Source organism: Eschrichtius robustus, chromosome 4 (assembly GCF_028021215.1).
Source record: "Eschrichtius robustus isolate mEscRob2 chromosome 4, mEscRob2.pri, whole genome shotgun sequence".
NCBI lineage: Eukaryota > Metazoa > Chordata > Mammalia > Artiodactyla > Eschrichtiidae > Eschrichtius > Eschrichtius robustus.
Genome location: NC_090827.1, coordinates 30,719,769 through 30,732,332, shown reverse-complemented (window position 1 = coordinate 30,732,332; position 12,564 = coordinate 30,719,769). Strand labels below are relative to the sequence as shown.

The following is a 12,564-nucleotide window of genomic DNA, read 5'->3' as shown; positions in this document are numbered from 1 at the left end:
GCAAGCCTTCCACACTTTATCTCCCAGGGGGCTTAGTGGGGAGCCCTTGGCGAGAAGCAAGGCCAAAAGACCTTTTGGTCTTGGCAGCAAACGGGAGGAGGCCTAGGGGACTATCTTGCTGGCGATGGAAAGCAGGGTGGCCCCAGCCCCTGGAGCCAGGTCAGGATCATGTAGTCAAAAATCCAGATTATTTGTGCTCTGACACCACACCAGGCTTCTGGGGGTGAGAGAGCCTTGGAAACTGCACGTAGAGGGGGGAAAGGGCTGAGAACCTTGTCAGTAGCTGTGGTCATCAGAAAATTTTGTAAACCTCTTTTAAAGAGTGTATCACAGCTTTTAAAATTTCCTTTTCTTTAGTAAAAATTAAAAAAAATTCCAGCCTGTCTTAATTGTGTTTGGAGGAACCTGTGAAAAGATTGGAAAACCCTCATGATTTAACTTTATTTTCCTAATTAAAATAGGAATACATGCATGTTGTCTAAAACTTTGGCAGATATAGAGAAGCGGAAAGGAAAAAACAAAAAATCGTCCATAATTTCACCACCAGAGGTAAATTGAAGCATCTTATCTCCAGATTTTTTTTTTTAACATCTTTATTGGAGTATAATTGCTTTACAATGGTGTGTTAGTTTCTGCTGTATAACAAAGTGAATCAGTTATACATATACATATACCCCATATCTCCTCCCTCTTGCGTCTCCCTCCTACCCTCCCTATCCCACCCTTCTAGGTGGACACAAAGCACCGAGCTGATCTCCCTGTGCTATGCAGCTGCTTCCCACTAGCTATCTAGTTTACATTTGGTAGTGTATATATGTCCATGCCACTCTCTCACTTCGTCCCAGCTTACCCTGCCCCCTCCCCGTGTCCTCAAGCCCATTCTCTACGTCTACATCTTTATTCCTGTCCTGCCCCTAAGTTCTTCAGAACCATTGTTTTGTTTTTTTTTTTTAGATTCCATATATATGTGTTAGCATACTGTATATGTTTTTCTCTTTCTGACTTACTTCCCTCCATATGACAGACTCCAGGTCCATCCACCTCACTACAAATAACTCAATTTTGTTTCTTTTTATGGCTGAGTAATATTCCATTGTGTATATGTGCCACATCTTCTTTATCCATTCATCTGTCGATGGACACTTAAGTTGCTTCCATGTCCTGGCTATTGTAAATAGAGCTGCAATGAAAAAAATATTTGCAAATGAAGCAACTGACAAAGGATTAATCTCTAAAATTTACAAGAAGCTCATGCAGCTCAATATGAAAAAAACAAACAACCCAATCCAAAAATGGGCAGAAGACCTAAATAGACATTTCTCCAAAGAAGACATACAGATTGCCAACAAACACATGAAAGGATGCTCAACATCACTAATCATTAGAGAAATGCAAATCAAAACTACAAGGAGGTATCACCTCACACTGATCAGAATGGCCATCATCAAAAAATCTACAAACAGTAAATGCTGGAGAGGGTGTTGGAGAAAAGGGAGCCCTCTTGCACCGTATCTCCAGATTTTATTTAACCTTATTTAGAGCAGTGGTATCATTCTATACATATTGTTTTGTAATAATCTGTTTTTTCCCTTATCAATGTATCATAAAATAAAGCATCTTTCTCCTTTAAATAATATATCCAGGAAAGGCTCTTTTTGTCTGCTGTTAAGGAAGAGCTTTGAGAATGTGTATAAGCACGTGTGTGTGTGCACGCCTGTGTACATTGTGGGAGGACTGCGTCAGCACCATAGTGGCTTCAGTAAGAACTGTAAGGAAATCTGCGGGAAAAATGGAAGAACAAATCTTGGGGAAACAGAGCTGGGATCACTTGATTAGCCACCTTTTACACCTTAGAAGATCATCTTTCTGGAATGTTCTTTGCTCAAACCTTAGAAAACTCTTTTATCATGGTGAAGTAATCATGAGTAAACTTTAAAGAGGAAATTAATTGGGAAAAAGTTCAAGAGGAAGTTGGTAGAGGGTGATTGAGCACACATATATGTTGTGCAAGAGCCAGGCTGTTTCGAAGTGGTATGTGAGTTCCTTGCAACTGTGGTTGGGTAGTTCCACTGTTGCGTCAGTAACAATCCTGGAAGTGATGCCCATGGTCACTCCCACTTTGCCGCTCCTGCTGCCAGTGTGGAGCATTTAAATCACCAATTCCTTGATGTTGTGCAGTCACCCCTGAAGGGGAGAATTAATGGGACTGTTCCCTGGTTTCAGGGTCAGAAATGGCCTCCCAATTGTTAAACTCAAACCACCCTTTTAAGCTTTAAATATTTAAATTGTTCTCTTGCCATATTTGAAACATTCTTGTGTATACTTCATCTTCTTTTGCTTTTATACTTTTTTTGCTTTTATATCATTCTGTTTAGGTTACTACTATGAACTTAAACAGGTTTTGCAACTGGTTTTAAAAATTACTGTGAAGACAAGTGAGGGGTTCATTCATTCATTTACTAATTTGTTCGTTCAACAAGTATTTACTAAGCCCTGCTGTGTGCCAGCATACACTATTATAGTGTTAGTATTAGCATTAGTAAATACTAAGGTGGATATGAGCGCAAGGATTCCAGAAGTTTCTTTCCCATTACATAATGATTTTGGATCTTCATCTTTTCCTCTTCCTAATACACTCTTAACAATCTGAGACCAGTTCCTGGCCTCGTAGTTGTATGGTTATATGATGGTAGCTTAGAAGGATGAAGCAACGTGTTGGCTTCTCTGCTTGAAATGCAAGAATACTGGGTTTAAAAAAGTTTGTGTGGCTCGATTACTTAACAACCCAGAAAAACTGACAGGACTTGATATTTCATTCTAGTCTTGATCGTCACTGAGTCTAAATGCATCAGGAGGGCTCTCTCTCCCTGCCTTGAGAGCTCAGCCATACCTGTAGCAGCGGCCTGATTAGGAATGTGGGCTGCTCATCTTCCACAGAACCACAGTCCGTGCAAAACAGAATCTGAAACCATCTCTGGGGTGACCTTTGAGTGGGGTGATATTTCATTTGTGGCATAGTGTGAAGGCCTAGGCTTAATGGGTACAGGATCAGATGGTCTTATTGCTTTGTATTATTTAGTGGATGCCATTTGACTAGACAGCCAAGTAGAGAAGACAGCCCATGTGTTGGGAAAAGGAAGAAGGGTAGAGAAGCTTCTCTTTTTGTTTTCACACAGGTTCTGGACGTAACATTCCTTTGCTAGCTTTAAAAATGTCTTTAAAATAATTACCTTATATATCAATTAGGACTCTTTCATTTGTAAGTAAAAGAAACTTAAGTGAAATTAGCTTAAGTCAAAAAGGAAATTCATTGGCTCAGGTAACTGAAGATTCGAGGGGCAGAAGCAGCTTTAGGCACAGATGTATCCAGGGGATGAGTGATGGTATTGGATTCCTGCCTTTCTCTGCTTATTAGTTCACCTTCTTTCACATGGTGGAAAAGTGGCCTAAGGAGCCCATAGACTTCTGGCAATCCTAGTGGAAGAAGATTTCTTCAGTAGCTCCACCAGAGAGTGGACAAGTATGGGTCCTATGTTCCCTGGTCAGCCCCAACTAAATCACATAGAGGGGGGCTCCCATCGCAGGGAGGTGGTCTGTTACTGGATGATGGGGAAGGAGTGTCAGGCAGGCAAAAATGATAAGCATTCACTGGCCTTAATTATTTCTTATGTTTTGGGCTTATCTCACTCTGTCTTATTTTCTGGCTCCCTTTCCTGCTTTTGCACAAATTATATGTGTATTCCCAAAGTTTTTCTCCTCTTTCTGTACTCTCTCTCCTGATGATCTCCTCCACTCCCACTTAACTGTTATCTCCTTACAGAAGACAGCTACATCCTTATCTCTGGCCTCTAGCTTTCTCAGAGAAAGCTCACTCATTTCCATCCAGTGTCCCACAGGCAGCACTGCAACTTTAAACGTCTAAAATGAAACTTGCCACCATCCTCCGAAATGCCTTTCTTTTCCTAGGTTCTCTAATCACACCAGTAGCAATATCCTCTTTCTACTTTCCCGGAATTCTAACCTCAAAGTCGTTTTTGACTATTTCCTCTGCATATTATTTCTGCTTTATATGAACTCTCATAGTTCTTTATAATTACTTTATCACTTTCTCTCTGGTTTTATAGACACTGGTGTATCTGATTTCTTTCTGCTGAAATTATTTTGGTTTCTTGATGGACAGTATGACAACTTATTTATCTTTGTACTATTTCTTTCTTTGTTGGCACCCTCCACCTTCCACTTCTTCCATGAATGTCATACACAGAATTTTATTATGCAGTAAATACTTGTTGAATGAAGGAAAGAATTTATGTGATGTGTAGTATAATTACATGGTTATTATACTTGGTATTGTTAAAGAAAACCAGAGTCTGACAGTAAGGTAATAAAAACAGATTTTATTCAAGAACTATTGCAATAGGGGAAAAGGGACCTCAGTGTAGAACTGGGCTCAGTTCTGAATACATCATGGACAAGTGGGGATTTATAGCCAAGGAACAGAGTGGGGGTCAGTGGATGGGAAATTACTAAGAGGAAACATCAGGGGTAGGGAGGGATTTTGGTTAAATAGACCTAATAGGATTCCTGCTGAAGCCAGGGTAATCAGATATCAGGGTGAAGAATGAAGACTTTGACCAGATATTGAGGATATTAAGATAATATCAAATATTAAGGCTAGGGGATTCTCTCTAAACAGACTTGGCAGGATTCTTGCTAAAACTGGGCAGTGCCAGCCCTACAAGGATGGACGCAAGGCCAAAGGCTAGAGGACTTAGAAGAACCTGACTAAAGTTTAGTCAAGTAGAGAGCCTGTGTAATTATCTACACGGTGTAATCTCACATCTTGCCTAACTCCTTGGCATTTATTATAAGCAGATTTCCACTGTATAAAATGTTGAGGGAGGAATTTGCCCTAATCATTCAACCTTCCCCCGTCCTCTCTTTGCGCTGGCCTCCAGCACCTCCACAAAGAAATGTCTGGAAGAGAAGCAAAAAAAACTTCTGAGTAGTCAGCACTGGTGGAAGGTAGAGTAGAGGAAGTAGAAGAAGAAATGTATGGAAGTATCTGATAAAATGATTTTGAATATAATTTGAGGCCTCATTAATGAGATGCATCTACATCCCCTTACCTCTACCACTACTTTACTTTGGTTCTTTGTGTGTATGAGGCCCATTCAAGATCATCTTAATGTGTAATAAGAGACTAGCAAATAGGAGATTAACTCAACATTTAGAAAATGTCTTTAGGAAGAAGTCAACCCACTGTGCATTAGCGCGTTTGCTGGCTGGAGTTTGCCTCTCCCAGCACAAAGCTCACAGGGCCACAGCAAACATCAGGGGGTTGCTCTTGAGAACAGCAGTGTTGTAAGAACAAACAGATGGAAAGAAGAAAAGCCAGTACGGAAACGTGAAGGAGCCAGTGAAAACACACGGAGGCACATACTCTTCAGGTTAATCACCCTGAGCTGTTTTCTGAGGAGCCCCTGTGGGTCACACCAGTTTCATAGTTAATTCATTGTTTGTTTTGGAGCAGAAGGGGTATGTTTGAGAGGATGTTTGAACTTCCTCAATGGTTCTGCTGGTTTTGTTGCCACCCTCACTGTTCAGGCCCTGGGCGCTCATCCTGTTTGTCTCTGCTCTGGGAAGCACTGCCCTTTCTTAGACAACTGCTTTCTTTGCGTCAGGTTCAACTCTGTTAAATCAAAGCATAATAAAAATCAGTATTGTTTAAAGCCAAATAGGGTGCAGTATAAAACTATTTGCATTCTACTTGCTGGTAGATGGCTATTTAATTAAACTAATTCATTAATTTTCACTCATAACTTCACTCCTTTATTTTTATTTATTTTTTAAATTAAAATGTAGTTGACGTACAATATTATGTTAGTTTTAGGTGTCCTATGTAGTGATTTGACATTTGTAGACATTATAAAATGATCACTGTGATAAGTAGTAACCATCTGTCCCCACACAAAGTTATTACAATATTATTAACAATGTTCCTTATGTTGTATATTACAACCCCATGGCTAATTCATTTCATAACTGGAGGTTTGTACCGCTTAATCCCCTACACCTAATTCACGCCCCCCCCAACCCCCTTTCTGGCAACCACTGTTTGTTTTCTGAAGGTAGGTAGCTAATTTAAATAAGGCAGGCCTGTCATTAATTCAGTTTTGTCACACAGTTAGTAGTCCATCCTCATTCTAAAATCATAAATCAAGGCCTAGAGTTTTGTCATCTCTCTACCTTTTTGTTCTTTCTGAACAGATCATCAAGACTCTCAGCTATCTTTCAATATTGAGTATATATTCCTTGATTGCATTGGGTTTTTTTTTCCCTAACTGTATGTAGGACAGTGTCTTTAATGTTGTACAATGGGCAGTCTGGGCATCCTTAAGGATAGTGACTTTAAAACTCTTGACTACCATTTATAGTAAAAAATGAACTTTATATTGTGGTCCAGTATACGTGTGCATGGTATGTATAAAGTGTAACTGAAGCAAAAGTTTGACTAAGCAATACTTAACTCCTGTTATGTGTGATCCACTCTGTGGTTCCTATTATACTGGTTTTTACTTACTTACAAAATGCTCTCTGTGATGTTGTAAGTGGATTTTCTGATCCACTAATGGGTCACAATTAGAGTCTGAAAGGAACTGCTTAACAGTCATCAAGTTTTAGGAAGTCTTAGACTGTTCATTCTGAGAAGACTTTTGCAAATTATCTATGGGCAGCATCCCTTTTCCTCCTCTTTTGGAGTTGGAGGAACTTCCTTGCAGGGAAACAGTGCTGCTTTGTATTTTCACTTCTACACCTATTTATTCCTGGAATCATGCAGTGGGGCAGTTGAGCCACATGGACTCTGTAATTTTTTTTTTTTTTTTTGGCCACACTGCACAGCTTGCGGGAATCTTAGTTCCCCAACCAGAGATTGAACCTGGGCCCTCGGCAGTGAAAGCGCGGAGTCCTAACCACTGGACCGCCAGGGAATTCCCCGGACTCCGTAATTTTTGAGCCTAGCATTTATGCTCCTGGGTGTCTTCATAGTAATGAATAAACTATACCCACTTTCTCTCCCCCCGTTGGCTGTCGAGCTGTTTTCTCCCTCCATTGGTTCATTATCCCTTATTCTTGGTCTTAGGGAAGACTGTTAACAGAGCGTTGAGTGTTGTCTCCTCTTCTAGGGATGGCACACAGCTATCATTGTCACGAACCCAAAGGAGAGTTTAGGTTCAGTAAAGAACAGTTTTAGGCACATTCTTAGACATTACAAAAAAGATGTGTACATGTGCATTTTCTTTAAGGCAATTGAAGTCTTACCTTTTGACAACTCCATACAATTTGATGTATTTGATGTTTTTTCATCTTTCCTTCATAATCAGTAGTGATCTCCTTTTACCAAATCTTACATTTTTAATTTGATTGTTTCTGTTGTGAGGGGAATTACAGCACTTTATGATGAAACAGTTAACAACAACTTTTGAGTTCTTGGTACGGTTCATAGTGTATCAGTGACCTTGGGCTGCCGTAACAAAATACTGTATCCTGGGTGGCTCAAACAAGAGAAATTTATTTTCTCACAGACTGGAGACTGCAAGTCCAAGATCAAGGTGCCAGAAGGGTTGGTGTCTGATAAGAGCTCTCCCCTTGGATTGCAGATGGCTGCTTAAGACAAGGTGTCTCTTCTTATGAAACCACTAATCCAGTTGGAGCAGGGCTTCACCCTCATGACTTTATCTGACCCTAATTACCTTCCAAAGGCCCCATAACCAAATATCATCACATTGGGGGTTAGGACTTCAATATATACATTTGCGGAGGACACAATCCAGTCCAGAGTACAAAGCTAAGGTCTTAGTGGGGTTTAAATATTGGCTGAAGTACGCAAAGAAACGTTCTTTGCAGTTATTAAAGATAGACTTTTTTCTTTGAGTGAATGGGTATTTTTCATACTCTATAACTCTCATAACATTTATTAGCAATAGTAACACATTTAATTTCTTTTATAGTCTTCTTAATAATGCAAGTATATAGAAGAAAGTTTACAGTTAAAATATGCCCAAGAGTAAAACGATACTTTTAAAAAGTTATTTCTGCAGAGAACTTTTTTCTAATGCAGATTCTATTCCTTATTAACAGTTAAATGAACTTCTAAATAGCCTAGCACCATTATAATATAGAAATATTGTAATATAGGAAAGCTACCCACCAACATTGAGAATAATAGATATTTTAGCAAGCAACAATTTGTTCTAAAGAGATATTTTAAAACAACTTTTACGTATTGAGATTATTATTGCATTCCAGGATGGATGAATTTCTTAACCATGAAATTGTAAGGGAACCAGGTGTGTTTGTTTACAAGAAACGCTATACAGAGCTACTCCAATAGCCTCCACAAAATACCTATTCAAACTGAGGAAAAACAGAGATGGGAGATTGAGGATATACAATTGTTTTAAAGCTCTTTGTGTGGATTGCTGTTGGTCCACTGATAATATATATTTTTTAACATTTTTATTGGAGCATAATTGCTTTACAATGGTGTGTTAGTTTCTGCTTTATAGCAAAGTGAATCAACTATACATATACACACATCCCCATATCTCCTCCCTCTTGTGTCTCCCTCTGACCCTCCCTATCCCACCCTTCTAGGTGGTCACAGAGCACGGAGCTGATCTCCCTGTGCTATGCAGCTGCTTCCCACTAACTATCTATTTTACATTTGGTAGTGTATATATGTCCATGCCACTCTGTCACTTCGTCCCAGCTTACCCTTCCCCCTCCCTGTGTCCTCAAGTCCATTCTCTGCATCTGCATCTTTATTCCTGTCCTGCCGCTAGGTTCTTCAGAACCTTTTTTTTTTTTTTTAGATTCTATATATATGTGTTAGCATACTGTATTTATTTTTCTCTTCCTGACTTACTTTACTCTGTATGACATACTCTAGGTCCATCCACCTCACTACAAATAACTCAATTTCGTTTCTTTTTATGTCTGAGTAATATTCCATTGTGTATATGTGCCACATCTTCTTTATCCATTCATCTGTTGATACATTTTTATAGTGACTTTTTGTAGAAGAGGTAGTGTTGGGCTTCCCTGTTGGCTCAGTGGTTAAGAATCTGCCTGCCAATGCAGGGGACACGGGTTCCAGCCCTGGTCTGGGAAGATCCCACATGCTGCGGAGCAACTAAGCCTGTGCGCCACAACTATTGAGCCTGTGCTCTAGAGCCTGTGAGCCACAACTACTGAAGCCCGCCTGCCACAACTACTGAGCCCACACGCCTAGAGCCCGTGCTCTGCAACAGGAGAAGCCACTGCAATGAGAAGCCTGCACACTGCAACGAAGAGTAGCCCCCGCTCGCCGCAACTAGAGAAAGCCCATGCGCAGCAACAAAGACCCAACGCAGCCAAAAATAAATAAATTAAAAAAAAAAAAAAGAGGTAGTGTTGTGTGTCTAGAGGAAATAGTCCGTGCCTCTTTACAGTATCTTTGGTTGCAGCCTTTTACTATGTTGACACATATATGGTTACTTTGTTTCTTCTATTTCAGTGTTTATCAGCGGAAGAGATCTTTTCCCTTCATGGCTTTTCAAATGCTACGCAGATCACTAGCTCAGACTTCTCTGTCATCTGTCCAGCAGTCTTACAGCAATTGAACTTTCACCCTTGCGAGGATCGGCCCAAACAGAAAACAAAACCAAGTCATTCAGAGGGTATGTTGCAAGCTTTTTCTCCCATTTGTTTGAAAACTCTGTGAGCTAGTCTAAAATGAAATTAACATGTTTCTTTTTCTGCTTTATTGCTCTTAATTAATCTACATAGAATCCCTTGGTAAAAAATACTTATATTCTGGAAGTCTTTAGAATAAGCATAATTAGAACTCATTTAAGCTTCAGAAGTTATGCTCTTTTATTTATGGAGTCAAAATTTTGCTTGGTACCAATGGAAAATTTTATAAAATTCAGTTCTTGATTTTAAGCAAGACATGTTTTATGTTGTATATATTGGATGGCACATTCACTATTTGGGTCATAATTGATCAATTTCCATTGCGTTGTACTTATCATATAATTTTAAAACCTGTCAACTTAATCTGTCATTGTCAGTAAAGAGATAAGGGAACTAGTGTGGTTCTAGATTAAATCTTAAGGTACTGAGTTATTACTGCTTTAATTTTCATAAATAAAAGAAGTGCCAGTGACTCTTTTAAGTGCCTATAGCGGTGTTGCCATAGATATTGTAAAGAAATTTTTAAACGTAAGAAAGTAAGCGTATTCTTACTGTATAGTCCACATACTTAATTAAACAGGTAGAAGAGTTCTTTCACCAGTGAGATAAACCAGTTGCTGAGGGGCAATTTCTTGGTATTCCCAAATTGTTACCTGCCCCACATGAGTATTTTAATTCTCATTTTTTTGGTTCCTTTATTTTCTGTGTATTAAGCATTCAGTAGTGAACAAGAAGAAAAATTCCCTGCCCTCTTAGGGCTTACAATGTAGCGAAGAAAAGAAATAGGAAACATTTATACAAACAAGCAAATAAATTATATCATTTCAGAGTGATAAATGCTATGAAGAAAATAAAGTAGGTAAAGAATAGGATATGGTGGGTGAGTGTGATTTTAGATGGGTCAAGGGAGGCCTCTCTGATGAGATTACATTTGAACAGAGTCCTGACTGAGGAGAGGGAGAGGGCCATGGCTAGATCTTCTCTGGGGGACAGCATTCTTGGTCCAGGGAACAGCAACATAAGCTTGGGGGTGAGCTTGACGTGTGTAAGGGACAGCGAGAAAGCGTGTGTGTCTGGAGCACAGCGAGCGGGAAGGAGAGTAGGAGATGGTAGCCAGGGGCCAGATAGTGAGGGCTTGTAGGGTGTGGTAAACTGATTGAATTTTATTCTGAATGTGGTATGAAGACACTGTAGGGTTCTAAACAGGGGAGTGATGTGATTTTATTTGGATTTGTAAAAGATTATTCTACCTGCAGTTTGAAGAATAAATTGTTAAGGGGGAAGAGTAGAAGCAAGGAGATGGGTCAGGGGGCTATTGCCAGGGTTGGTGCTCAGCTTGATGGGGGCTTGGTCTAAGGTGGGAGTGGAGAAGTAAGGCGATCTGGTCAGATTCAGGATGGATTTTGGAGACTGTGCTAATGTGGTTCGCCTCTGCGCTGGATGTGTGGGAGGGAAAGATGAATCCAAGTTTAAGCCAGAGAAACTGCATAGATGGTTGCCCCGTATCCTGGGATGGGCAAGACTGGGGAGGAGCACTTTGTTGTGGAGGAAGCGAGTGGTGAGGACCAAGAGTACAATTTTTGACATGGTTAGTCCGAGACATTGATGTAGACCGACAAGGGGAGAGGTCCAGTAGGCAGTGGCACACACATATTTGGATTTCAGAGAATAGTCGAGGCAGGAGATTTGTCATCTCAGAGATGGTGTTTGGAGCCACTGGTCTGAGTGAGCACATCTAACGTGAATATAGATGGAGAATATAAAGAGAGGAAAGATGAAGAAGAAAAGGAAAGCCTCAACAAAGGGAGTACCTATTTTATTGGGCCGGCCAAAAAGTTTGTTTGGGTTTTTCCGTAACATGAAAAACCTGAACGAACTTTTTGGCCAAGCCGATATTAACTTTTGGATTCCTTTGTGCATATATGAGCATTTTAATCTCACTATATATGAATAAAAGGGATAACAACAAAGACAAAAATAATGAAAACAGCCAACTTTTATGTAGTCCTTACTATAACCGATACTTTTCCAAGTTCTTTCATATGTTAACTCAATTAATCTTTGCACAACTATATGATGAAGGAACAACTATTCCCATTTTACAGCCAAGGAAACTGAGGTGCAGAGAGTTCAAAGTCATTTGCTCAAGATTTATACAGCTTGTACATGGTAGAGCCAGGTTCAAACCCAGGCTGTCTCAGCTTCAGAACCCATGTTCTCCTTTGTATTCTATATTTACATATACAAAGAATAGAAATTACCAACCATAATTTATCAATGTAATTAGAGATTTTGTGAGTAACAATAATTTCAGAGCTCATTGTTCAAACAAATATTTTTTCTAGAGGATGTACTAAATGGGAATATGTTTATATTTCTACAAGTTTATTTAATATAGTTTGCACTTTATATTCAAAACTAAATTCAGCAAATGCTTTCTGTACTAACATTTACTAATAATATAGTGTAGTAAAAGCATAGATTCTGAAGTCAGCCAACCTAGGCTCAAATCCCAGCTCTATAACTTTCCAGCTATGTTGGGCACTTGACTTTGTCTTTCTGCCTTAATTTTCTCATGTAAAATAGTTCATTTCTCATAGCGTTGCTATAAGGATTAAATAACTTAATGTTTGTAGAGCATTTAGAATATTATCTGGCACACAGGTACTATATATATATATATATATATATATATATATATATATATATATCTGTTACATGAAATATATCTGACACGTACATAATTCTGGGGACAGGAGGTGAGGCTTCAGAGAAAGCAAATCCTCTACTCTGTGCAGGTTAATTACTGATATTCAAAACTGTTTT

General features: G+C 39.3%; 1 protein-coding gene across 1 annotated transcript in view; it reads left to right on the top strand.

Annotated features, from left to right (window-relative positions):
- Positions 1–12,564, top strand: part of SLC39A8 (solute carrier family 39 member 8) — a 69,428-nt gene that overhangs the window by 15,253 nt on the left and 41,611 nt on the right. The window contains exon 3 of the mRNA XM_068542502.1: positions 9,560–9,722. Within this exon, the coding sequence (XP_068398603.1) occupies positions 9,560–9,722 (163 nt within the window). The remainder of the gene's footprint in view (positions 1–9,559; positions 9,723–12,564) is intronic.